Source organism: Petaurus breviceps, unplaced genomic scaffold, assembly GCF_028583685.1.
Source record: "Petaurus breviceps papuanus isolate PSGF00001 unplaced genomic scaffold, PetGlider_PUasm1.0 90779, whole genome shotgun sequence".
NCBI classification, from domain to species: Eukaryota; Metazoa; Chordata; class Mammalia; order Diprotodontia; family Petauridae; genus Petaurus; species Petaurus breviceps.
Genome location: NW_027187344.1, coordinates 242,697 through 270,143, shown reverse-complemented (window position 1 = coordinate 270,143; position 27,447 = coordinate 242,697). Strand labels below are relative to the sequence as shown.

The following is a 27,447-nucleotide window of genomic DNA, read 5'->3' as shown; positions in this document are numbered from 1 at the left end:
AAGGAAGGACACCTGGTATGGGATTAGCTAGGGAGGGGAAGAGGTCCAATCTGTAAAGCAAGGTGGTCTTTCCTATTCCCCTCTCCAACTCCTCCTTCCTGCTTCTTGAAAATGAAAACAGATGCTGTTTAGAGGAACTACCTAGGACCATAATATCTTCTTCTATCTATGGAGAGAGCCTCATAATGGACAACCTTTCTTACATGAGGGTGATATTCCCGACCCACCATCAAAAGGCACACTCTGGCCTAGTCCCCTAGTGTAACCAAGAGTACTCATTTGTGAGATACCTCTCAGGGCTCTTGATAATCTAACAAAATAAGGGCTCAGTGACTGAGGGGCTTTTGTGTGTTTCTAGGGTTAGGGCTCAGCCTGTAGCCACAGAATACAGTTGTTCTCTGTGTGAAGCTAAGAGGTTCCTTCAAGAATAGGAACTGTAGGACTGAAACATTTTTGCTTCTGGTATCCCTCTGCAAAAGGTATTTCTCAATCCAAGACAAAACTGAACTCAATAGGCCCTTACTTACCATGTCTATCTTATAAGAGTCAACTGGATGGGGGCCGCTAGGTGGCTCGGTGAATAGAGCACTGGCCCTGGAGGCAGGAGGACCTGAGTTTAAATCCTGCCTCAGACACTTAACACCACTTAACACAAAACTAGTCGTGTGACCTTGGGCAAGTCACTTAACCCCAATTGCCTTACCTTCCCCCCTCCAAAAAGCAAAAAAAGAAAAATATTTTAAAAAAAGACTCAACTGGATCACAGATTTAGAACTGGAAGGAGTTTTAAGGTCATTTATCACAATCCTCTCATTTTATAGATGAGGGGACAGAGATAAGATAGGTTAAGTAACTTATAGGCAGAACAAAGATCCAAATCAGGTCCTTTGATTACAAATCCAGTTTTCTTTTTACCATACCAGACCCCCTGTCTATAACTAGGATCTTGTCCTTGGTTGTGCTGGTAAATATTTACTAACTGTCCCTCCAAATTAAAAAAAATATATACACAAGTACATTTTCAAGTTTAACCTTAAGTCTGTACTATCATCAAAATAACAAATCACTACCTGATTTATAGCATTTGTTGATTTCCTAGGTATAAAGGCTTATACTGAAAATTTAACAATTGGCTCTGAGTCTCTACAAGCAGGCTCCAACACAGCACTGGTCTAGTCCCTGGGGCAGTAGCCTTTATCCTGGAAGTCAGTCACAACAACAGGGAAAACTTTGCTCAGTCCTGGATATTCCTACAGAAAAAAATGTGGTGAAGGTCTTCCAGATCAATTCAACATTCATTGAGGGCCTACAATGTGCATGGCACAGTGCTAGTCTCTTAGAATACAAAGACCAAAACCAAAACATCCTTGCCCTCTGCAGACTTCCCATATACTGGGAGATGCTACATGCACACACAGAGAAAGATAAATGCCAAGTCAAGGATCATGAAGAAATGTCAAGAGTGTGAGCTCTAACAACTGGGGTGGGAGTGGGGAATCTGGGAAGGCCTGGTATGGTTGATACAAGAGTTCTGTTTTCAAAATAGAAGGAGTTTTTGTTTGTTGAGTTCTAAGTACTTCTGAGCAAGTGTAAATGATGGGACTGAGAAAAGTCTGGCTGTGTGCTGAGCATGAAAGGTTTTTTTCAGCCTTTGTCAATGCTGCCTGTGTCCCTTCAACACATAGGCATCTTCTCCAGACTTCTCCCACCAATTGGCATAGACCAATGTAGAATGAATTGTTCCTAAGGCCCAGAAGGCAAAGGAAGTGTCTACAGCCAGAGGCATAGGGTACAAGAAGGAGCATTTTGGGGTCAGATGACCTGGTTTCAAATCTCATCTTTGTCATTTAACTATGACTACCTGTGTGATCTCAGGTTCCCTAGGACTCAGTTTCCTTATCTGTAAGAAGTAATTGGACTAAATGATTTCTAAGGTCCTTTCCAGTTCCAATTCTATAAACTATGTGGGTCCATGATGGTTCCCCAGTGTGAGCTGGGGATACATCTAGCCTGGGCTCCTAGACCTCACGGAGTATACTTCTTCCTGCCTGTGCTTACTGTGAATTGGGCTTCCCAAGGTCTCAGAGGATATAGCAATACCACCTGCCATAAGGGTGACCTTGTGAAACTCAACCCTTGTTTACTTCCAGTTCCTCTGATGTTACTCATATGCTGCTAAATGGAGTTGGACAAATTAAAAAACCAAACCAAACCAAACCAGACCAGACAGACTGTATCCATTACAAATGTCTGTGATCTGAGTCCTTACTGGAACAAGGTAATTCCCATTATACTCCCTAAATTATTCTCTATTCCTCACTCCAAAACTTCTCTTCTCTAGCTAAGTCTCCTATGGCTCCCTTTCCCTCTCCTCAACTCCTCTGCAGATGGTCTCATTTCTTTCTTTTTTTTTTTTTGCCTTTTTTGGGGGGGAGGGCAATTGGGGTTAAGTGACTTGCCCAAGGTCAAACAGCTAGTTTTTTTTGTGTTAAGTGTCTGAAGCTAGATTTGAACTCAGGTCCTTCTGACTCCAGGGCCAGTGCTCTATTCACTGAGCCACCTAGCCACCCCGGAGGGTCTCATTCCTTACTTCATACCCCACCCCCCAAATGGAGGCCATTTGCTGAGACCTCTCTCTTCTATCACAATCCTCTAACACCAGACCCCATTATCTTCTTCATGTGGTTCTGGTGCCTATTCTCTGGCTGCCTCCAATTCCTGGAATGCTCTCCCTCCTCCACTCTGACTACTGGCCTCCCTGACTTCCTTTAAGTCCCAACTAAAATCCATCATCTATAGGAAGTCTTTCCTAACCCCTCACTTCTAGTACGTTCTCTCTGAAATATTTCCTACTTATCCTGCACATGGTTTGCTTTATATACTTGTTTGCATGTTGTCTCCCCTATTAGATTATAAGTTTCTTGAGGGCGGGGACTATCTTTTGCCTCTTTTTTTATCCCTAGCATTTAACATAGTGCCTGGAAAATAGTAGGCCCTTAATATAAGTTAATTAAATTTATCAAATTGATAAAAAGTTGGCCCTTCCCCTTTCTAATGCTAATCTTTCTATGTTGTGGTTCAGTCACATCTGATTCTATGTGAATCCCATGGACTTTTGTCCATGAGGTTTTCTTGGCAAAGATACTGGAGTGGATTGTCATTTTCTTTTCCTGGGTGCCCCCATTTTATAGATAAAGAATTGAAGCAAATAGGGGTTGCGACTTGCCCATGGTCACACAGTTAGTAAGTATTTGAGGCTGGATTTGAACTCAGATCTTCCTGATTCCAAGTCCAGTGCTCTATCCACCGTACCACCTACCTTTCCCAGATGCTTCCACATGTACCTTTAATTCTATTCCCTCCTATCTTCTCCAGTGTATTGTCTCCAATATCATTCCCTCCTCTCTTTAATTCTTCAATCTCTCCCTATCCACTGACTCCTTCCCTGCTGCCTACAGACTTATGTCTCCTCCATTCTTAGAAAAATAGCTGGCATCCCATCTCTTCCCCCCTCAGGTAGACTGGAAAGGCCATTTACACTAAGTACCTCTATTTTCTTTCCTCTCACATTCTTCTAAATCCTTTGCAGCTGGACTTCAAATCTCATTCACCTGAAATTGCTCTAAAGTCACCAAAAAGCTTTTAATTAAAACATCTAATGGCCTTTTCTCAGTCTTTATCCTTCTCAATCTCTCTAGCATTTGACACTGTTGATCACCTTCTCCTCCTGTATCTCCTCTCATCACTGGATTTTCTTGACACTCCTAACCCTTGGTTCTCCTCCTTCATATACTTCATCCTTTCTTCTCAGTCTTTTTTTTGGACAGATCTTCATCTATGATATATGCCACTCACTGTGTATGCATCCCAAGGCTCTTTACTGTATCTTATTCTCTTCTTTCATTACACTACTTCATCTGGTGATCTTACCAATTATCATCTCTAAGCTATGATTCCCAGATCTTTATATCCAGCTCTAGGTTCTCTCCTGGACTCTCATATCACTAATTGCCTACTGAACATTTGAGCTGCATGTCCTCTAGGCATATCAAACTCAACACGTCCAAAACTGAATCCATCTTTCCCCCCAAATCTACCCCTCTTCCAACCTTCCTTATGACTGTTGAGGGCTGTCATTCTCTTGATCACCCGAATTTACAGTCTTGGTATTGTTCTTGATTTCCCTATCTCAGTCACCTCCTCTGTCTAATCAGGCTCCAAGTCTTGACATTTCTACCTCTACATCTCTCCCATCTGTCCCCCACTTACAGAGCCACCTTCATCTCCTCTCACCTGGATTATTACAATAGCCTTCTCATTGCTTTCCCCACCTTAGCACTCCCCCCCACCCAGTCCAACCTGTCCTTCACTCAGTTGCCAAGCAATGTTCCTAAAGCACAGGTCTAACCCCCTACTCAATAAACTCCATTGGCTCCCTATTCCCTCCAGCATCAAATTATACTCCTTTGTTTGGCATTTAAAACTTTTCACAAGGTGGCCCCTTCCAATCTTTGCAGAATTCTCATATATTAGTCCCTTCCATGAATTCTATTGTCCAGCCTTACTGGGCTACTCGCTGACCTCCCAACTCTGTGCTTTTGCACTGACAGTTCCCCATGTCTGAAATCTTCTCCCTCCTGACCTCCTCCTCCTCCTCCACCTCCTGGGTTTCTCCTTGGCTTTCTTCAAGGCTCAGCTGTGCCTCCCTTCCTCCTTTGCAGAGGTGGGTGTAGAACACTGCCTAGTCTGTCAGATGGCTGACGTGTTGGTTGGTTTTGCTGAACTGTTTTTTTCCCCCTCTTTTTTTATTCTTTGGTACAAGCAATGGCTCTCTGGCAGGGGGATGGGAGATAGGGATATATTTGGAAATGAAGGGAAAAGCAAAAGATATCAATAAAAAAGATGCAATGATTAAAAAATTAAGCTTTAAAAATGCCATCTTTTACAAGAAGCCTTTCCCAGTAACCCCAGCTGCCTTCTCCTCTAGGGTTACCTTCCTTCTACTCTATACATGTTTTGTATGTACCTACTTGCATATGTGTAGTCTGTCTCATTAGAACTGAAGCCTCCTGATGACAGGAAATATTTTGGCTGTTCCAAATACATTTTTGGTATATCCCCAGGGTTGGCCCTGTAGAAGGCACTTAATAAATGCTTCTTAATTGACTGATTGGGTGAGTTGATAAGTGGAACCATTTCATTCACTTATTTTTTACTCCTAATGTAAATATACAGTGTTTAACTTTTTGAAGAGGTTAGTCCTGACTCTTAAGCTACATGGTTAGGTTCAGTGAGAGCAAGGACCATGACATGTGCCTGTTTGTTTTTTTTTTTACAGCAATCGGGGTTAAGTAACTTGCTCAAGGTTACATGGCCAGTTATTTTTGTGTGGGTGCCGAGTATCTGAGGCTGGAACCAATCCCCAAGTCTCCCGACTCTGGGGCCTGCGCTCTTACTGTACCACCTGGCGGACTCTACATGTGCCTTTTTTGACACCTGTTTGACATGACAGCTGATCTTGCCACAGGGTCTTGTATTCATATCCAAATGTTGAGGCATTGATGCAGAGAAATAAACAGTCAATTTTCTACTTATCTGAAGCCTGGGGATTATCTGCAGCAAATCTCATGTTTAATTCCTTGTTGATATATATGGCTCTGCTTATTTTTATGTAGGTCTCCCCACCAGCAGTGGTGATGAGCCCTCCTTGCAATTCTACCACAGAACTATGCAGAGGGAGGGAGGTGAATGCTTGTCTCAAAGGCTCTGCTGAAATCTAGCATTGCCAAATTCCTCTATCCTTATGCTAAGACTCAGCTTGAGCTGAGACTCAGATTTTAGCAAGTTTAAAAAATTGCTGGGAAAACTAGAAACAGTTTGGCAGAAACTAGGCATAGACCAATATCCCACACCAAGATAAGGTCAAAATGGGTACCTAAAGGGTGATACTATAAGCAAATTAGGGGACTGTAGAATATTTTACCTGTCAAATTTATGGATCAGGGAAGAATTTATGACCAAAGAAGGGATAGAGAGCATTACAGGATATAAAATGAATAATTTTGATTACTTCAAATTAAAAAGGTTTTTTACACAAGCAAAATCAATGCAGCCAAGATTAGACTGGAAGCAGAAAACTGGAAAAAAAATTTTGCCACAAGTTTCTCTGATAAAAGTCTCATTTCTCAAATACATAGAGAACTGAGATAAATTTATAAAAATAAGAGCCATTCCCCAGTTGACAAATGTCAAAAGATATGAATAGGCAGCTTTCAGAAGAAAACAAAATCAAAGTTATCTGTAGTCATATGAAAAAATGTTCTAGATCACTATTGCTTAGAGAAATTAAAATTAAAACACTGAGGTACCACTTCACACCTATCAGATTGGCTAATGTGATAGAAAAGGAAAATGATAAATGTTGGAAGGGCTATGGAAAAACAGGGACACTAATGCTCTGTTGGTGGAGTTGTAAACTGATCCAATCATTCTATATAACAATTTGGAACTGTTCCCAAAGGACTATAAAACTGTGCATACCCTTTGACCCAGCAATACCACTACTAGATATGTATTCCAAAGAGATCAAAGAAAAAGGAAAAGAACCTATGCATATAAAAATATAGCAGTTCTTTTTGTGGTGGTAAAGAACTGGAAATTGAAGGGATGGCCATCAACTGGGGAATGGCTGAAAAAGTTGTGGTGTATGATTGTGATAGCATACTACTGTGCTATAAGAAATGGTAGGGTGCCTTCAGAAAAACCTGGAAAGACTTACGTGAACAGATGCAGAAATAAGCAGAACCAGGAGAACATTATACACAATAACAGCAATATTGTATGAGGATCACCTGTAAATGACTTAGCAATTCTCAGCAATACAATGATCCAAGATGATTTTGAAGGACTTATGATAAAAAATGCTATCCAACCCCAGAGTAAGAAATGATGGCATATGAATGCAGATCAAAGCATACTATTTTTACTTTCTTTATTATTATTGGGTTTTTGGTCTGTTTTCTTTTGCAGCATGGCCAATATGGAAACATTTTGCATGACTACACCTGTATAATCGATATCAAATTGTTTGCCTTCTCAAGGAGAGGGGAGAGGAGGGAGGGGAGGAGAGAAACTAGAATCCAAAATTTTAAAAAATGAATGCTAACATTTTTTTTATTTCAGAGCTGCTTCAATGTTCATTCTTGGTTTTAGAACAGTTTTTAACATGGCATGTGGATTTAGAAGAATGAAAATGGGTGAGATAGTTCTGAAGTATTTAATAAGCAAACACCTTGACCCCTTTCATTTTGGTACAAAGCTGTGAACTCCATGAAACTTTGTAAAAAAGAAGAAAAGCAAATATTGAGAGAAAAATAATGCTTAAATACTTAAAACTTTTTTTTTGGTTTAGATGTAACTGAGAAAAAAATTAAATAAAAATTAAATGAGCAAGTTAAAAACAACTTTTTAGGTGAAGGGGCAGGCACCTGGTCTGGGAAGGAAGGAGCTGTTTATATGGGTGCCTTAAAAACTCTACTAATTTGTACTTGTTTTGGGAGAAGATTTTCAAAATAGTTTTCCTATGGGAAAGCTAACTTGGGTTTGTGTGTGAATCATAAAAAGGCAAGTCTCCGGTTCCCTTTCCCAGCAGTGATGCTAGGTGTTAATTACAACTTTCGTGTACTGGCTTCCACCAGGATTTCTGCCTCCTCAGGCTGGCCCTACAGGTCATTGTCACTCAATGTGTCAGACCAGAAAAGGAATCTAGGTGGCATGGTGGAGAGAGCACCAGATGAAGTCAGGAACAACTGAGTTTAAATCCTGCCACAGATGCTTCCTGGGCTGTGTGACCTTGGCTAAGTCACTTAATTCCCTTGGCCTTAATTTCCTCAATGGTATGGGGAAACAAGCTGGACTCAATGGCCTTTAAGAGCCCTTTTGCTTCTAAATCTATGATCTTATGAAATAACAAGGAGACAAAATGGGAGGATTATCACCAGACTGGGGAGTCTAAAGTAGGAGTGGGGTAGGAGGAGGTATGACTGCATTTCTTTGTGTGACTGCTGCACTTTAACCTTTATTCATGTCACTTGTCATCATTATTATCTTCTCCCACCTCTATTACCCACTTCCCCCATACTAATCTCTACCTAATAAAATCTAACTTATTCTTCACGGCTGGCTCAAATCCTACCTCCTGAAGTCAAAATAGTAGCTCTGGAAGGGACCATAGAAAACATCTAGCTCAACAGCACCCCCTGCCCTGATTTTACAGATGAGGATACTTGGGTCCAGCTAAGAAGGGAAATGATTTGCCCAAGAAAAATACGGCTAGTTACTGGAAAAGACATGGCTAGAACACAGGTCTGCTGTGCTGATACACTTTCTGCTACTGCCGAAGAAATAGAGATAATTTCAATTTGTGACAGGAAGACCTCCTTTTATATTCAACTGGTGCCTTGAAGTATGACCCAGTCACTCTGTTACCTTCTTCCATTTCTGCCCTCCCCCCCCCAAGGGAATAAGCTTCCAGTGCCAACCAGCTGCCAGACAGGAATCTACCCTTCCACACCTCTGAGCTTCTGAGGTTTGGTTGGCAGGGTCTGGGCTACAGGGAAATTCTTATCTACCACTGACAAGCTGATAACCGACCCTTCTCCTGGAAACTCCCACCATCAAGGCCACGGCTTTGGAGCTTTGTTTTCAACAGGCCCCTGAAGAAATGGAAGGGCAGCTTCACCAATGGTCCAGGAGATCTGGATGGCTCCTTCAGGGGAGGAAACTTGACTTCATATTCTATCTGTGAAAAGAGCTCTTTATTTTTGGCAAGTTTCACCCACCCCTCTTCCAGACTTCCCTATTTCTGTCAAAGGCCCAATCATCCTTGTAGTTATTCACATTTAAAAACTCAGCATCATCCCTGATTTCTCCCTCTCCCTCACCCCACATAAAGCAACCAGTTGCCACATCTTGTCATTTCTGCCTCCACAAATTTCTTGATTCTACCTGCTTCTCTCTTCTCATGCTAGTTTGGGGCCTTCTCACCTCTGTCCTGAAATATTGCAAATAATAACCTTTGAACTGGTTTCCCGGCATGAAGACCGCCCCCTTTCCAAAGCCTCCTTTAAAAGAGAGCAGCCAAAGCAATTTTCCTAAAGCGCCAGTCTGATAATGCTACTTTCCCAATCAGCAAACTCTAGTTGCTTGCTATTTCCTCTAGAATCAAGTATAAATTCCTCTGTTCAGCTTTTAAAGCCCTTCATGACCCATCTTTCTAGCCTTGTTATACATTGCACCTGTTTGCGCACTTTTTGGTCCAACCAGGCTGGCTTTCTTGCTGTTCCATATTCCACTTCCTTCCCCAGGCCATTGCACTGTCTGTTGTCCATGCCTGAACTGCTTTCCCTACTCATCTCTGCCTCTTAGAATCCCTTATTTTCTTTAAAACTTAGCATAAGAGCCACTTTCTGCACCAGTGGCATCAAACTCAAATAAAAACAAGAGCCACTAAACTGTACCTTAGGATCCCTGAGAATCACAGATTGACTTAGAAAACTTTAATTTTTAATTTAATATTCACATGTTTTTATTTAATTTAGCTAATTATTTCCCAATTATATTTTAACCTGATTTCGGGAATGTTGTTGGCCACATGTGTCCTGTGTACTTGATGCCTCTGCTCTACACTTGGGCCTAGAACACAGTAGGAACTTAATAAATGCTGATGGGCTGATTCACTCCAGCTTTTACATGCTCTGATTCAAGGCTCTGATTCTACCCCAATCACCTCTTCATGGTCCCTACAGAAGAAGGACTGATGACGCCAATAATGACACTTCCAGGAAAATTGTCAGCTGATGCCGATTCCTGGAAAAGGTTCTATGCTTAGATCATCTCAGATGGTCTAACAAGATGATCAAAAAGCTTCTAGCTTTTCACAAATTGATTTTCAATCTCCCTTTCTCTGCTACCTCCATGCCTACCAAATATCTAATTATCCACAGGCTCGCACACATCGACTGATGCAATCACAGAGCAGCAAGGCCTAATTATACAACCCAGCTTGTTATTAAAGAGCCTGGAACTAAAAAACAAAGAAAAAAATTATCATTGCAGGCTTACCATTAACTGGGGGTTAGGGGGAGAGAGGAGGGGAACCTTGGGCAAGACAAAATTTCTTTGCACCTCAGTTTCTCCATCTATGAAAGGAAGGATTTGGGCTAGATGATATCTAAAGATCCTTTCCTTTCTTGTATATGGAATATTCTATGTGTAAGAATTTTACCCATGGTAGGGGCGGCCAGGTAGCACAGTGAGTAAGAGCACCGGCTCCACTGTTGGGATGACTTGTGGATTGAATCCGGGCTCAGACACTTAGCACCCACCCAGAAACACCTGGCTGTGTAACCCTGAGCAAGTTACTTAACCCTGATTGCTTTAAAAAAAAAAAAAAGAATTTTACATATGGGGCATCCAGGTGCATAGTGGATAGAGGACCAGGCTTGGAACCTGGAAGACTCATTTTTCTGAGTTCAAATCTGGCCTCAGACACCACCTATTTGACCCTGGGCAAGTCACTTGACCCTGTTTGCCTCAGTTTCCTCATCTGTCAAGTGAGCTGGAGAAGGAAATGGCAGACCACTCCAGTATCTTTGTCAAGAAAACCCCAAATGGGGTCAGGAAGAGTAGAACGTGACTCAACAACAACAATTATACAAGAATTTGTATAGATTGCACAGATTTAGAACTGGTAGACCTAGATTTAAATCCCAGCTCTGCTACTTGCTACCTATGTGACCCCAAGCAAGTCACTTAACTTCTCTGAGACTCAGAGGGTGAGAAGGATTGACCAGATAATCTCTAGGGTTTATTCTAGCTCTAAATCTACGATCTGATGAAATCTATCCCCTAAAGCATGACATGAGCAATGTCATGGCCAGACTATGCCAAGAGGTGTTGGGTGGGGAGTAAGGATCTGACCCCTGTCATGGACCCTGGGCTGTAAAGGGAGTCAGCCATTCAGAGATGGCTCTCCTTGATTCAGGGCTTGGAGGAGCATGTATAACAAAGCCGTGAGTCTGTTCCCTTTGGAGCAGCACACTCAGCTGTGCAGGAGTGGCCACGGAAGTGTGGAGGTCAAACGATGTTAACGATGTTAACGGTTATGGTGTGTTATCCCCTCACCCATCACCAGCCCTTTGGTTTCTTTGTTTTCATCTTTCTGAGATTCATTCTGTCTGTCTATCTATCATCTATCTATCTATCTATCTATCTATCTATCTATCTATCTATCTATCTATCTATCTATCTATCTATCTATCTATCTATCTATCTATCATCTATCTGTCTGTCTATCTTTATTTTTTTAATGGCAATTTACAAAATCCAGTAGCTCTAGCACCCTTATATAGGTATCTTATCAATACCTTCTCCTGGGGGTGCTTCCCCAGCTGGAATGATGAATACCAGGGGGAAAGAGCAGGACCTCCCTTAGGCAAAGGCCCCTTTGCTCCTTGTGACTACAGCTACAAAGGTGGGTAGAGACCTTGGCCAGCATTTAGAGATAAGAGAGCCAGGAGAGACCTACTTCCCACACTGCTTGGAGGGTTTCCTAGGAAGACAAGTGTTTCCAGGTGTGTACCTTAAATGGTCTGCTCACCATCCCTCCCAAACACACATAGACATACACAAACACATGCTCAAGCAAACCTTCCCTCTCATTCCTCTCTGTTGGAGGTCTCCCTTCCTTAAGAGGTGCCTGGCCTCCCCGTCGGCCTCCCACACAAACACTGCTCCCCTTGCTCCCCCATCCCATGAACTTCTCTTTTTCCTGGAACATTCTTCTCCTGATCTTGAATACCAAACCCAGACTTCCTGGATGTTGAGACCTTTTATCCAAGGCATTTGGGTTAAGCAGGGTCCCGTGGGAGTCTCAGTTGCTTTTTAGAAGGGAATGAAAAAGATGGGAGGAGTGGTTTGGATCTAATAATACAGCTACCACACTGTACCCCACCGTGATCACACTTCTCTTCAGAGAGCTGGGAATATGTTAATTAGGCCTTAACACCCCTTCCTCCCAACCAGAGAAGTATTTTTAGACTCATTTTCCAGGTGGGCCTCCTAAGCCTCTGACCCAGGCAGTGTTGCAAGGGAAGCCTTTCAGGCCCCCTTTAAGGTCCTTTACTGTTTTAACAATTCTACATTCTTCTCTATGGGGGGAGGGGGGAAGAGAGAGAGTGTAATAAGGGTAATGAGCTCCTAAAGGGCAGCTACCTTCAGCTACCCAAAGGTCTGCACCCAATCCTGTGCTCCTGGTCTGTGAAACCTGATGGGAGGGGCCAAGGCAGAGCCAAACCCAGCATTTCGGAATGTCTGGGAGCCTGGTGGTCTCTATTCACATGTGCGTGGTGGTCCAGTAGGGAGTGGCACATGTGGGCAATAAGTGGAAGTGCTTCCTTCTTGTTCCTCACCCAAGATCCTCCATCTTGTTTCTGTGCATGTGCCCTGCCTGCCTTCCATGCCTGGCTAGAAGTCCTGAGTTCAAATCCTGACTTTGACACTTACTTGCTGAGTGACCCTGGGCAAGTCACTCAACTATTGTCTGCCTTAGATTCCTCATCTGGAAATAAGTAATACCAACAGCACCCACCTCCCAGGGTTGTGTGAACACAAAGTGCTTTGCAAGCTTGAAAGCACTATATATAAATGCTAGCTGTTATCTATTATGTATATACTTATACATATTCATGCTTTCCCTTTCATTAAAAAGTGGGTTCATCGAAGGCAAGGATGTTTCATCTTTGTCTTTGTATGCCCAGCACTTGGCACACTGATAAGAGCTTTACGAATACTTTTTTTGATTGATGGATTGCCATAAGCATAGAATGGGTCTCCCATTTCAAAACATCCCTTTGTAATTGTAATTGTAATCAATTCTCTGACTGCCTTATCATCAATATGGTCTTAGAAGCAAAGAAGATACCAAGTCCAACCCCATCTCTGACCATGAATCCTATGTAGTGTCCCAGTACAGTACGACATTGTAGCATTTAATAATAATTTCCTGAGCAAAAGTGGACTCCAAAGCTAACTTTTGCTTATATTTCGACAGCCTCCAGGCCTGAGCTTCTTCCACTCCAAACAGGTGGACTGTGGCATGGCCACATCTGCTGAAGCTACAGTTTGGTCTTTGCCTCCTCAAGAGGAGACTGAAAAATCTCCCCTTTCCTCTCTACACCCACCACTCCCCAGCCCCAGCCAGTTGCAGAAAGACAGACTGAGTGAGCGGATAAAAATATTGCAGTGAATTTATCTGGGAAGTCCTGATATTTCATTTGTTCCTTTTTTCTTTTGGGATCACCTAGTCCAGAGGTTCTTAGCTTGGGATGCCCAGGCTGATTTTAGGGGATCTGTGATTTTGAACGGGAAAAATATCAAATCTTTATGTCAATATAACTGATTTCCTTTGTAATCTTATATATTATATTTTATGCATTTTAAAGCATTATTCTGATAAGGGGCTCATAGACTTCATTAAATTGACAAAGTCCTCGAAGACACAAAAATGGTTAAGAACCTCCGACTAGCTCAACATCCTAATTTTACATAGGGAAACTGAGGCCCAGAGAGATTCAGTGACTTGTCCAAAGTTATGCAAGAAATATAGAGCAGAGAGGGTGCGTAGGTAGTGCAGTGAATAGAGCACCGGCCCTGGAGTCAGGAGGAGATGAATTCAAATCCAGCCTCAGACACACAAAACTAGCCGTGTGACCTTTGGAAAGTCACTTAACCCCAATTGCCCTACCTTCCCCCCTCCAAAAAAGCGAAAAAAAAAAAAAAGAAATATAGAACAGAAGCAGCAACTGAACCTGGTCTTCTGACCCTAGACTCAAAGCACAACACCAAATTTCCCCACCAAAAAACAAGCACCAACAATATGCTTTCATCTTGAAGGAAGGTGGCAAATAGTAGTGAGCACAGGCACTTTTGCCAGCTGCCTCCTACCTTCATCGTGGGACTCGATTCATGCGGGCTGGAGATAGCTTTCTTTCCCCAGGGGGAGTCTTGGGATCTCCTCAAAAATCTCTCCAGCTTGTTCTGCTCAAGGGGCTCAGGAAAGCCCTGGGTAGCAGCTGGCAGCTCCTTCTAGCTAGACTAGGTGGTGCTATCACAGGGTCCTCCCCCGATTCTAAGGCAGCAGCTCCAGGATGGAACTCAGGGGAGAAGATGGAGGAGGCTGAGTGTGAGTGATGGGGGCTGCCAGCTTAGCAGGTGCTAATGCCGATGGGAAGGACGGGAGTCTCTCTTAGTCTGTTTGGAGCTCCCCCCTGACAATACGCCAGTTCTACATTCCACTCACCTCACCACCTTTCCCATCCTGACACGGGCTAAGATGAGTCACAGTAAAAGGAGCAGAGGTTTCCAATTGGGTAATTTTTTTTGGTTGTCTGGGCTCTGCTCCTATCTGGGTTTGGTGTTTTTTTCCTCTTGATCCTTTGGTGGTCCCCCTTTCTTCCCCTTTCCCTCTCTATAGCATCTCTCCTCTTTGACCCAAAGTTTCCTTTCCCTAGAAAGGTCATCCTCAACTACTCCAAGGGTCAGAGGCAGCAACAGGTGTCTATTCCTTTCAGGAGATCTCAGAGTACTCCAGAGAGCATCAGTCCGCAGACATCTGGGGACCCCTTGGCCCTACTGTAACCATTTCCCAGAGATGTACATTGAGGGAGTACTCACAAGGGATGAAATTTACAAGTCCACTTCACAAGTTGGAAGAAAACCTGGAGCTGTTCAGAAACTACTTTCTCCCCACTTTATTCTTCCAAGATGGTCTTTACTGACTAACAAACAGCCTTGTATATGAGAAGTGGGTGGATAGGTTCTCATCCAAAAAGAATGATCCACTTTATATTGGGCTACATGCCACCTGCTGAGACCTGAGGAGGGCACTCAGTCTATTTTTGGTGAGTGCCTTTTTGTGAATGTCTAATAGATACATAAGGGAGCTTGGGACAATTAAGACAAGAATCATGTGGGTGAGGAAACATCAGAAGAGAGACTGATCTAAGTAAACTGGGCTCTCTCCAAGGGGGTGGAGGGTGAGGCTGAGAAACCATAGGAGAAAGAAGCAGGAAACAGGAAGCTGGCCACCCAGTCCTCTGGGCAGCACTTCTTCTAACCCCACTGCAGCTGACCAAGGTCATGGGGAACTCAGATGAGACTCACATGTATATAATCTGAGCATGGTCCTGTGGTCCTGTTCCTAAGGCAAAGGCCAGGGACTGAAAGCTCTCTTGGGCTTGAAATGCTAAAGACACTTTGTAGGGACCACCCTGTGGCTTGTAAGCTGTCAGCCTATATTGCCTATCTCATCTCTCTGGCATTCAGCACAGGCTACCTTGTGCTGCATTTCTTTCACTATGGCGTTGTTACTGCACTTTTTATGGGAGCTGGCCACACATTACATGTATTCCTTATACTTCTGTAGCTCTCAGTATAGGTACAATGCTGTGTGTTGTTGTTATTCGATTGTGTCTGACTCTTCCTGACCCCATTAAAGATACTGGAGGGGTTTGCCATTTCCAGCTCATTTTACAGATGAGGAAACTGAGGCAAACAGGGTTAAGTGACTTGCCCAGGGTCACAAAGCTAGTAAGTGTCTGAGGCTAGATTTGAATTCAGGAAGATGGGTCTTCCTGACTCTAGGCCCAGTATTCTACCTGCCCTACAACAGATATTCCATAAATATTCATTGAATGGATGAGAAAGTCACTTCCCCTTCATGGGCCCCAGTTTCCTCACCTGTAAATGAAGGAATTGGACTAGATGAGCTCTCATGTCTTTTCTAGCTCTGAGATCCTATGAAGATCCTTCCTCCATAGGACTCCATCTTTCTCCCTCCAGCTGCCCTTACTGGATGATTTACCCGGAGTTCTCCAGGATACATTTTTTTAATGTAGAAATGACCTTGACTGGCTTCAGTGCCTCCTCACTAGGGACAGCCCTAAGAACTGGGTGCCCCTTCAGACCAAAGAGAACAGGCTTAGGAAAGTGGTGAATGACCAGCATCTTACCGTCTGGGGGATCTGGATCTGGATGTCACTGGTGCCATCTAAGGGTAAGCTGCTCCCCTCTTGGGAACCTTCAAGGTACTTCTGGCTTTTCACAGAGAGGGAAAAGAAGTCCTTGCCTGCCATCCTCATTGCCACCATGTGGTGGCTGTCTCCATTCTGGTTCTGTCATCGGAAAGAAAACAAGGAAGGAATGTTGAAAAAAGGTCCTGGAAAATTGAGCAAGGTTTTTTGTTTTGTTTTTAAATCTAGGCAGCTGACTTGTTAAGAAATTATAACTACTAGTATTTGTACAAGGCATTTCATATTTTATGTTATCTCACATCACCTGGGTGGGACAGACAGACAAGGAAGGTATTATTAAGCCCCATTTTGTAATTGAGGAAATGAGGTCAGAGGTGAAGTCCAAGATCATGGAGGAATCTCCTACTTTCCCTTGGATGGATTTTCAGGGTGGTTGTGGCAGTAAAGTCCATCTGAAGTGCTCCCTGAGGTCAGTCCCATACTCTGTCTAACTCAAGATTCTATCAACAAGAGCTTAAGGACCTTTTGGGAGTTCATGGTAGTTTCATGGTAGTTACTTTCCATGAGCTGCCCCTTAAAGATTAGGGGTATCCTCTAGTTCCTAGTACCTCTTACTAGCTTGCTAATTTAAAAAGTAGGAATATGATAAAATATCCTTTAGAGGGATTTATCATGGAATTGAGCTCATTACAGTGGTGATAGACCTGGGTTTGAGTCTCACTTCTGACATACTGACTGTGTGACCTTGGGCAAGTCACTCTACTGGAAGCACCATAGGCAACGCTTTAAGAATATGAGCTATATAGAAGATACCAAATGGCACCGAAAGAGTTTCTTCCCTATACCAATGAAATCATAGATCCAGTCCCTATTCTTGTCCCCTGTGAAGAAGAAAAGAAAGAAATAGTCCCTACCCTCAAAGAGCTTACATTCTACTGGAAAGAAACAAGTTTGTTGTTGTGCTGATTAGGTATGTCTGACTCTTCATGACCCCTTTTGGAGGTTTTCTTGGCAAAGATACTGGAGTGGTTTGCTATTTCCTTCTCCAGCTCGTTTGACAGATGAAGAAACTGAAGCAAATAGGGTGAAGTGCCTTGCCTAGGGTCACACAGCTAGTAAGGCTTACATCCTGTTGGAAGGAAACGATGTGTACACAGAAAATTTAATATAAAATATAAACAAAACAATTTCCACAGGAGAGAGACTGTTCAAGGAAGGGGAGGGAGACAGTCTTCCTATATGAGGGGACAATTGAGATGAACTCTGAAGGAAGCTAGGGGTTCTAAGAGCTGGGGAAAGGATTCATTCTAGGCATGGGGAGATGGAGTGTTTTATACCCAGAACAGAAAGTAGACCAATTTGGCTGCAGTGCAGAATACATGAAGGAGAGTCAAGTGGAATGGGCCTAGAAAGGTAGGGTGAAGTGAGATTGTGAGGGGCTGTGACAGCCAAACAGGAGCCTGTATTTGCTTCCAGAGGTGAGAGGGAACAGCTGGAACTTCTTGGGCAGTGTTTAGACATGACTAAACCTGTGCCTTGGGAATATCAGCTTGGCAGCTGTGTGCAGGATGAAGTGGGGACAGGAGAGAGGGGATACAGCCAGGTAGTCAGCAAGCATTTATTAAGAACTTAGTATGTGCCAGGCACTGTGCTGGGATGCAGAAAACCAATTAGAAGGTTATTGCAATAGTTCAGGCAATTGAGATAGAGGGTATGAATTAAGATGGAGGCGTGTGTGTGTATGTGTGTATGTGTGTATCTTCCTGAAGGACAAACCACAACAACTACTACCTAGCCTTAAGCACTGAATGGGTGTTGCCCCAGTCAAACTGAGACCTGGGGAAGACCTTAGCTTAAAAAGACCAAGGTCTCTGACTGCATCTGGGGCCATCTCCAGAAACCTTGATCTATATCTGGCCACTGAACCTAGATGGCTCTGGAGGAGAAAGTGAAGCTGGTGGCTTTGCACAGCCCTTCCTCACTTAAACCCAATTCACTTGCAATTCATGGCATCACCTCTCTGATGTACTCTTTGAGTACAAAGGACAAACAACAACACAACCCGTGTGTGTGCTCCAGCTTGCACATGCATGCGCGCGCGTGTGAGTGTGTGTGTGTGTGTGTGTGTGTGTGTGTGTGTGTGCTGGCTCGAGAAAGGGAGATACTGAAGAGGAAGGATCAACAAGACTTGGCAACTGATCCCGTTGGTGGTAGAAGGTGATGGTAACTCCAAGGCGGCAAATCTGTGTCACTCAGAAAGATGGTGACAACTTCCACAGAAATAAGGAAGTTAAGAAAGAAAGAAATAAAGAGAGAAAATAGGGAAGAGAGAGGATGGACAGGTTAGAAGTCTGGAGAAAAGGTGCTATTTAGTAACATATGAAGTGGCAACACACTTTGAAAGATGAGTGATGGTAGTGCCCACGTAAAATCACCAGGAGTTGGGTGATTAAGTGGAATAAACTAAACAGCAAATCCATTATGAAATACTATATTCTGATGACTTTGAAAAACAGAAAAAGACCACAGACCTTAGCTTTAGCTGGTCTAGGATATGCCCAAAGCTAAAGGGATTAATGGTGACCAACATCCCTAAACAGGTTTCTTCCTTTAGGCTGGGCTACTCTGGCCCTCAGGCACTCATCTACAAATGGAGATATTTCTCAGTATGGATTATAGAATATATACAAACCACGTTGCATCCAGAAATAAAACCTAGGATTTAGCACATAGTGTAGGTGCTTAATTTAATTAGTGTTTGTTGAATAAATGAAAAAAAAATTAATTGGTTGGGTTTTTTCCTTTTTGATCTACTTAACACCAAATACTTAATTAGACTAATTGAATTTTTTACTTTTCTGATTTGTTGTTATTGTTGCAGACATAGCCCAAGAGGGAGAAAAAGCAGTGGCAGAAGATGAGTGTCTGTTACATTTCCTTGAAATGACTTCTTTAAAAATGAACAGAAAGGAAAAGAGACACAAGGAGAGGGCCAGTTTTAGTCAATGGTACAATATTCTAATGTATCTAAATGCTCTTCATCTGCTGCCTAGGAATTCTTTTTGTGATGTGGTTGGGGAAAATGGGACGATGTGAGACCTTTGAGCATTTTGTGGGCAATGGGCAAGACAAATTCAAAATGGTAATGTTAGTAGAGGAAACACCTTGGGTGTCAGGGTTAAGAACAGGGACAGATGGGCTTCTTTTAAGCAGCTCTGTTCCATCCCCCTTCAGCCCAACTCAGAGCAATAAAGGGTCCACATCTAACAGCCAGAGCTAAAAGGGAAGAAACATTAATGCTGAGATCGTACTAACAAAAAGGGTCATTTTGCTGCTCTGTAAACAGCTCACTGGGCTTTCAGGGGCTGAGTGCCCTTTTTCAGAGTTCTCAGCAGTTCCCAGCTCCCTGGAAACCCTCCCTCTTTAATCCTGTTGATGATGGTGATATCTGCTAATTGCAGAATTCATATAAATGAGATAGGTCAATAAGCCACTCCACTGATGTTTAATCTCCTCAACCCAGTGATTCTGAAGTGTCTCTCTAGTCATGACCTTGCTTCCCTCAAACCATAAGCCTCCCCCCCCCCCCCCCCCACCCCAGTCCTCCTCCCACGCCCCCCCCGCCCCCCCACACACACACACACTCCCAGACACTCATCTTTTCCTTTGCTCAACCTAAGCATGCTTACCTTTTCCAGTGGGAACTTCAATAAATCCAGGCTCTCTACACTGTGCCTCTGGATCCTTTTAGGCCTGGCGCCTGGAAGACAATGGGGACCACAGTCAGTTCAAGCCCTTCCATACATGTATGGTGATGTCTCAGTCAGCAAAATTGCTCAGGACCTGGGCTATTTTGGGTAATTGAATTTTGTTGTTGACTTGGGGTTGAGCAGAAAACCTTTTCAGCCCTTGTTAACAAGCTTCTCCAGTTCAATGACCTAGCCCTAAATAGGTTTTCCTAATTTGGGTAGAGTCCTTAGGATTTTACCAGGCTCAGGATCCTGGTTCTGAACCCTAGTGATCTTCACAAGTAGGATTGGGGTTGGAGGAGATAAAGGAGATTGGGCTACACCCAATAAGTTACTTTTTAAATATATCTCTGCTATTAGCCTTGCTCTCTCATTTTCTTCTTTCTCTTAGAAGTCAAATATGGACAATGTTTTTATATTTTTTGAGTTGCAGAGAACCACAAATCTAGACTTGGATGGTGACCTTAGAAACCATATAGTATAACCCTCTCATTCTAGAGATGAGGAAACTGAGACCTAGGAAAAGTAATTGGTTAATCAAGGTTTTACCCTATGCAGCAACAACTATACTCTTAGGGTACCAAACTATAGGTTTTACCCTATGCAGCAACAACTATACTCTTAGGTATGTCTAAAAAAATGGGATGCCAACTGCCTTTGATGAATTCAAATCACCTAGACCAGATGAAACACATCCTTGGGTTCTGAACGAGCTGGCTGTTGTGATTGCTGAATCACTGTGGGTAACAGTTGAAAGATCATGGAAAATGGGAGAGGTACCATAAAATTGGAGAAGGAAAATACTGTCCCAATTTTCAAAAAGGGGGAAGAGGTTGGGGTGGGGTGGGGACACAGAATACCTATCCTAAAAGTATCTGAAGGAGTGCCATGTAGAGGCAGGGGGGCTAGACTTAACTTGGCTCCACAGGACAGGCCAACAGCAATGGGGGCCCAGGGGAACTGCAAAAAGGCACAATTTGGCTCAACGTCAGGAAAAATATCCTAATTATTAGAGCTAACTCAAAGTGGAATGGGGGTATTTCAAGGAGTGGTGGGTTCTACTTTTTCAAGTAGAAAGTTGTTTTCAAGCAACAGCTAGACAACCACTTGTCAGGTACATTATAATGGGAATTTTTTTGGTGTATGAGTTGACTTAGATACTGGTTGTGTCTCCCAACACTCAGATTCTGTAATTTCATTGCTTGTATTTCTTCTTCTCTTTTTCTTTGCTTTTTTTTTTTTTTGGAGGGGGGGAAGGCAAGGCAATCAGGGTTAAGTGACTCACCCAAGGTCACACAGCTAGTAAGTGTTAAATGTCTGAGGCTGGATTTGAACTTAGGTTCTCTTGACTCCAGGGTTGGTGCTCTATTCACTGCACCACCTAGCCGTCCCAACTGTACTGTGTTTCTTCGAAAGGAGTCAGGCTCAGCTTGTTTTCATGATAATGGCTACAGTCAGACTAAAAGCACTCTGAAGCAGAGTTAGGGTTAGGAGATGGTCTATGAGAAGACCAAACTGAAATTGGGACACAAACTTGCTAATTATTTTTTCTTTGCAGTGGCTTTTCCAGTGTTACCTACCCTCTTAGCAACGAACGTACACTTGTCCAAACAATTTTCACTCACTTGTGATAAGGCAATGGAACAGTGATATAGCTGAATTTTAAAAATGCCTTTTTGAAATGAATCACACGAGTGTTTGTACATGTGGACAGATTCACTTTTCTTAACCAGGTTGGCTTTGTTGGCTATTCTAAGGAATGTGAATTCCCTAGGCCTTTCCTGGCTTGTTTCAGAGTGGGAAGAGAGGTGGGCAAACCAAACCTAAGAGTTAAAATTTTTAGTAGATGATACACAGAGCAAAAATATGTTTGTGGAGTTGACTTTAATGCCTTATAGGACTTTACCACTGACTTTCAATCCCTTTCTTCAGTGTTACCTAGGGCAGGTGTTGCTCTGGCCAGTGCAAAAATTAGGGCATTAAGACACAAAGTGGGTTAGTGACTTACCCACGGGTTAAACCCTAAGACTTAACATGGTGGTGGGATGGGGAGTTAGGATATGATCCCAGGCCTCTCAACTGCTCCCATTTAGTATATTTCCAGCAGGTTCCTCAGTACCTTCCCACAGACATCAAACATCTCTATATTTCATGGACAGTCACTGACTAGGGTGGAGTGGGGAAGCATGTTGTTTCTTTGCATTTTTGAAGGGGGAAGGAGGGGTAAGCGATTTGTAAAAGTGAAGTCCCATAAAACCTTGAAGTCAAAAGTATTTGACTGGATTTTGGGTCCACCATAGGGATCCTATTCTGGTCTCTCAGAGGGACCCCATCCCAATTCCTAGGATGAGGTTAATTGATTACACCCTGGGGGGGAAATAACCAGAATGGCTCACTTCCTCAGTCATGAACACTTCTAGTCCCCTCCCCAAGTATGTCTTTGGACCTGACCACTTCCCCAACTCTGATCAGTCTGCCCCCCACACCCACTCCCCAACTCTATCCTATGGATCGAAAGAGAGTCACTGTCCAAAGAAGTATTCTTCTGCTTAGAAGTAGGAGGTGGGATTAAAGCCATCCCTCAGCTCTGATTTCCAGCTGAAGCCAAGTCTAGGTTTGGGATCCAGTGAAAGTTCAGAGAGGGCAGTTGGATTACAAAGGGGGCCCCTCCACTCATTCCTAGGCCCACGAGATGACAGGTTCTATGATATGTAGTCCCTGCGAAAGCTAAAAAGGAGAAAGGAACAGTCTGTACTTTAAAAACATCATCACTCACTCTTCACACTGAGGCAATAAATCTCTGGCAGCTTGCCTGGGATAGAAGTGTGGAGATAACGTCTAATGTAACCTTGGAGCTGTGGGAGTGAACCCGTGTCTGGTATCCCCTAGGTGCTGGTAGGTGTGTGGCACCTGAATGCCCTGGGCAACCATCCAGGAAACAGGGCAGAGCAGGAAGGGGAATAGGAGTCCTCACAGACTTCAGGGTCCATATCAGCTTGGCATTCAAGGACTTCCATAGTATGGCATTTCTCTGAGATTGAGTGCCATGCTTTCCACTCCAGCCTATTCATCTTTCAGTGTTTAGCTCAGGCCAGCTCTCTTCCAAGATTTCCCTCATGACCTCTGGTTTCAGTAATCTCTCCTCTGCAACATTCATAGTTCTATTCACCTGGCACCGATTATACTCTGTCTTGGATTATTAGTAATTTTTTTCCTTGTGTTGTTATTTTATCTACTCAACCAGACTATGAGCTCTCTGAGAGCAGGAGATCTTATAGTTCTTCTGAAGAGGGAAGACAGCCTCTAATTTTGCAAGCTCTAGCCTTTAGCTGACTTCTGACCAAGTGATCGTGTTAAGAGACAATCCCCCTCCCACTTCTAGGGAAGTGGCAAGAAGATAAAAAATAACAACCTGATTTGGTTGTTTGAGTTGAAAATGGTTTGGCTAAGCTGGGGCCATTTACCCTACAGGTGAGTAAAAAACCAAGTTTTGGTAGTCAACTCTCAACAATTTGCAATTATATTCTCCATTAAGGGACCCATGGGAAATGTTTATTCCCAGGTTGGCTTTCCATAGACAAACATTTTCATTGATTCCCCATCCTACAAATCTGGGGTGGGGTACTGATAATTCTGGCTTTTGGATGTTGCCTGAGTACCTTTTAAAAGGCTAGGTATTAAGGTGGGAACAGGAGTTCTTAGTATCCCCTTTTCACTGTTGACTGACTGTCTTAAGGGGAACTGAAAGCCCAGAAAGGGAAGTAATTTGTTTTGAGTGTTGCATCTGGGTGGGAACCATGATTCCAACCTATCTGTCCATACTCCCCAGGGGGCCAACCTTCCCTAGGCACATCATGATTTAGGTAGTTTATTTTAAGGAGATCTAGATTGTCATCCTGGCTCTGTGCTAAGCTAATTGTGTGACCTTGGGCCAGGAACCCTCTAGTCTTTGGCTTCCCCATGAGTTAAGTAAGAGGTTGGACTGAAAGCAGGGGTTCTTAATCTTATTTTTGTGTGTCTTCTAGACTCTGCTGGCAGTCTGGTTACCTGAGGAAATGCATCAAATGAATACACAGGACAAAGAAAACCAGCTATATTAAAATAGGGTTATCAAAATATTTTTTAAAAATCAAGTTCATTGGCCCCAGATTAAGAACCTCTGGACTAGATAATCTCTAAATATTTGAGTGCAGGTGATTCTATAATTCTAGAATTCACATTAAAAAACCACATTAAAAAAAAGCCCTTGATATACAATCAGTCTCATTGGAATGCCAGAGACAACAAACATTATAGGAAAAGTCCCTTGCAGGTAAAATGGCCTAACCTCTTAAAAGGAAGAGGTTGGTGAATTTGAGCTAGGGTTAATGAACTCAAAGTAGCTGATATGTTTTATTCTCCCAGGTAAAACAACTCCCAAACCTAGTTATAATAATCATGCATCCTCAAGAAGGCCCTTGAGGAGTGCCATAAATGGTAACAACGTCCGGGATTATGGTGAGGATAAACTGAGATGATATTTGTAGAGTGCTTTGTACTTTATTGATATAGTATTTAACATACTCTAAAATGTTAGTTTTGGAATTTTTTCATAATACTACTTAAGACATTTTAATGCTCAATGTGGTAAATATCAGTAGAGATTACTGACATCAACAAAAGCTCTTTGGGTGATCCTCAATAATTTTTAAGAGTGTAAAAGGAGCTTGAGACCACAAAGCTTGAGAGCCATTGATCAAATCTAGCCATATTCTCCAGATAGACCCCAGAAGTGAAATGATAACGCTTATTTATAGTAGAACTAGGAAGAGAATCCAGGAACAGAAGGTAGAATCTTTACTTCCAGTCCAACGTTCTTTCCATGAAACCAAGCTGGTCAGCACTCTCAGGGCAATAGGCCTTACTAATGAGATAGTTCAGGATTTAACTAGCCCCCTACAATGTGCATGGGTGCCTAGGGGGCACATTGGAGTCAGGAAGACTTGAGTTCAAATCCAGCCTCAGACATTTACTAGCTGTGTGACCCTGGGCAAGTCACTTAACCCTGTTTGCCTTAGTTTCCTCACCTGTAAAATGAGCTGTAGAAGGAAACAACAAACCACTCCCAGATCTTTGCCAAGAAAACCCCAAATGTAGTCATGAAGAGTTGGACTCGATAGGAAATTACTTAAACAAGTAGATGTATGACCCAGCTAAGGGAGGACTAAGGGGAAAAAAGTAAGGATGAATAAAGTCTGGTCCCTGCCTTCAGGAACTCATCTTTGACTGAGGGATCTGGGCAGACTGAAGAGTATGCCTATCACCTCTATTGGAGGGAGCTTGTATAAATGCTGGTCTGGCAGCCAAACACTGCCATTTCCCTGGCTCCCAATCATTTGGGTCACATCCCAAAGTATCTCAAATTGCTGTCTCTCAAATACCAGATAATGAAATTGTCTGGGATGGAAATGAATTGGTTTTTTAAAAGAGCATCTTGCTGAGTTCAGAGCAGTATGGCCCTGACCCAACTAGTGGGCAGCCAACTTTTGCGTTAAAATAACCACAGTGTCCTAGGTACAGGATTTGCTGAGCTGAGGTACACTGGGAAGAGGAGGGGGAGGGATGGGGATGGGGAGGAAGAAAAGGGTCGTAGGGTGTGGTACAAATTGGCTGCATAGCAATAGAGTGCCTTAGAGGAGACTAGGGGCTGGTAAAAGGATGGAAAGCCCCAAGTACTGCACACTCCAGTCATACATAAACATCCCAAGAGCTCAGTTAAGTGACCTGGGTTCATTTTTTAAACCCACTTTTCATGCACCTCCCTTTCTTTTTTGCAAATATGGGGGACTCTGGGTGTAGATAACTGCAAATATGGTCAAGGTTTATCTGTTGGTTGGTTTTGAAAAACTATTTTTCCTCCCTTTCTTCTAAATCTTTGTTAGAAGAGGTGGCTTGCTGGTGGAGGGAGATATTCAGAAACCGAGGTGATATATCAAAAGCAAAGTAAAAGAACCCTCCTCCCATTTTCCAAATGCTCACATTTGGGGAATTTAGTTATTTATCTCCGTCCCTCCACCCTCCATTTTTTTTTCTTTCGAACTTGGCTTTGGTTTGGAGACAGAGAAAGGCAGCCTTCATTTGCTTAGGGCACTAGCAACAACCTAGTCCTGCCTGACCTAAAATGGGAGGGAAAGGGGCTAATTAAATGCGCTAGGCTTTCTAATCATTAAGGAGTGGCTAATTACACTCTCCCTGCTTTTCTTTGGTCTGCAATAGCATTAGGTTAAGGCAATTAATCTTTGTTCTTCCTGAAAGCCTCACAGTGTCTTCCTACTGGTAATTTCATATGGGTAATCACCAGAAATTACCTAGACAATTCAGACTACCCACCTTGATTGTGTTATTATCTTGGGGATGGGTCCTATCTTGGCCACCAGGTTTTCTCTTTCCCTCTAAATATACCAGTGTTCATTTCCCATTATGGAAAGTACTCATTGGGTCCAGGTATCTTAATTATTGGTGGATTATCCACTCGGACCTACCACTGAGAACATTTAGTCCTATTTATTGGGATGGCTTCTCCTAGCCCTTGATATATTTCTGGGTCATCTCCCTTGATCATCTGCAGGGATATAAACTTCTATGAACCTTAGTCTAATCCAGAGTAAAAAAGGTAAGTCTGATGCAAAAAATGAAAAAAGAAATCATATGACTTTTTTCAAAGCCAAATAGAAATTTGCTTGAGGGTGGTAATGGTGATGGAGGTAAATTTATCTGAACCACTGTGCCTCCCCACACAGTAAAACCAACAACTGGGAGTGTGTCTCCTACTTCTGTCTTCTGCTATGTCCTATCTTCCTACTGTGGGGGGAGAGTCCCAGAGGATGGCCAATGGTGGGTTTCCCAATAGTGCCCTTTACTTACCACACCCGGTGAATATCTTTCTCCATCTCCCTCCCTGTCTTGGTGGAGGGCCTTTCTCCCAATCATCACGCACAGACTTGGGAATCAGACTCAATTTCCCCACCTCTTCTTCGAGACTGTTGGCTTTCGACAGGGCCTCCCAAACCACTTGATCCTCCACCATGAAGATGGACCCTCTCTGGCTCCCGTGGGGGCTGGGGTAGATGTGGAGATTGAAGGATTGAAATTGACTGACTGAAAACTCTGTCTATGTGTTTCTAGGCTGGTCTTGCTCCCGCCCTCCGTGTTTATTGGCATGGTGGCCAGGCAGTGGCCGACAGTCGGAAAACCTCTAGGGCAAGTCTAAATGTGTTCTCTGTCTTGGGGAGTTTGCTGAGGTGTTTTGGATCTAGAAAGTTCAAATTTTTCTTCAAGGGACTGGCTGAACTTCTCTCCCTCTGACTGCCTGCATTCAGTGTATATTTACAAGGCCCTTTCTGCTTCCTGTCCCTCCCCTCAATAAATAGCCTAAGGTGTTTGGGAATTTGCAGCCCTTTTACCTGACACAACAAACTGGTCACCAGCACAGTTACTAGCCAATGGCCTTCTTAATGATTCCCACTTTATGACTTTGAATTTTTCTGAGCTATTTGTCATTTCAGCTAGGGGAGAGGGAGAGAGAGAGAGAGAGAGAGAGAGAGAGAGAGAGAGAGAGAGAGAGAGAG

The 27,447-nt window shown here is 43.1% G+C and overlaps 1 protein-coding gene across 5 annotated transcripts in view; it reads right to left on the bottom strand.

Moving 5' to 3' along the window:
* The window catches only part of GPSM1 (G protein signaling modulator 1), a 134,708-nt gene that overhangs the window by 23,149 nt on the left and 84,112 nt on the right, over positions 1 to 27,447 (bottom strand). For 4 of the 5 annotated variants that reach the window (XM_069069184.1, XM_069069183.1, XM_069069186.1 and 1 more), the window contains 2 exons: positions 19,781 to 19,851; positions 16,071 to 16,232 (listed from right to left, as the gene is read on the bottom strand). In XM_069069184.1, the coding sequence (XP_068925285.1) occupies positions 16,071 to 16,232; positions 19,781 to 19,851 (233 nt within the window). Of the gene's footprint in view, positions 1 to 14,004; positions 14,289 to 16,070; positions 16,233 to 19,780; positions 19,852 to 27,447 lie in introns of those variants that run through there. The other variant, XM_069069185.1, reaches the window with a different exon arrangement.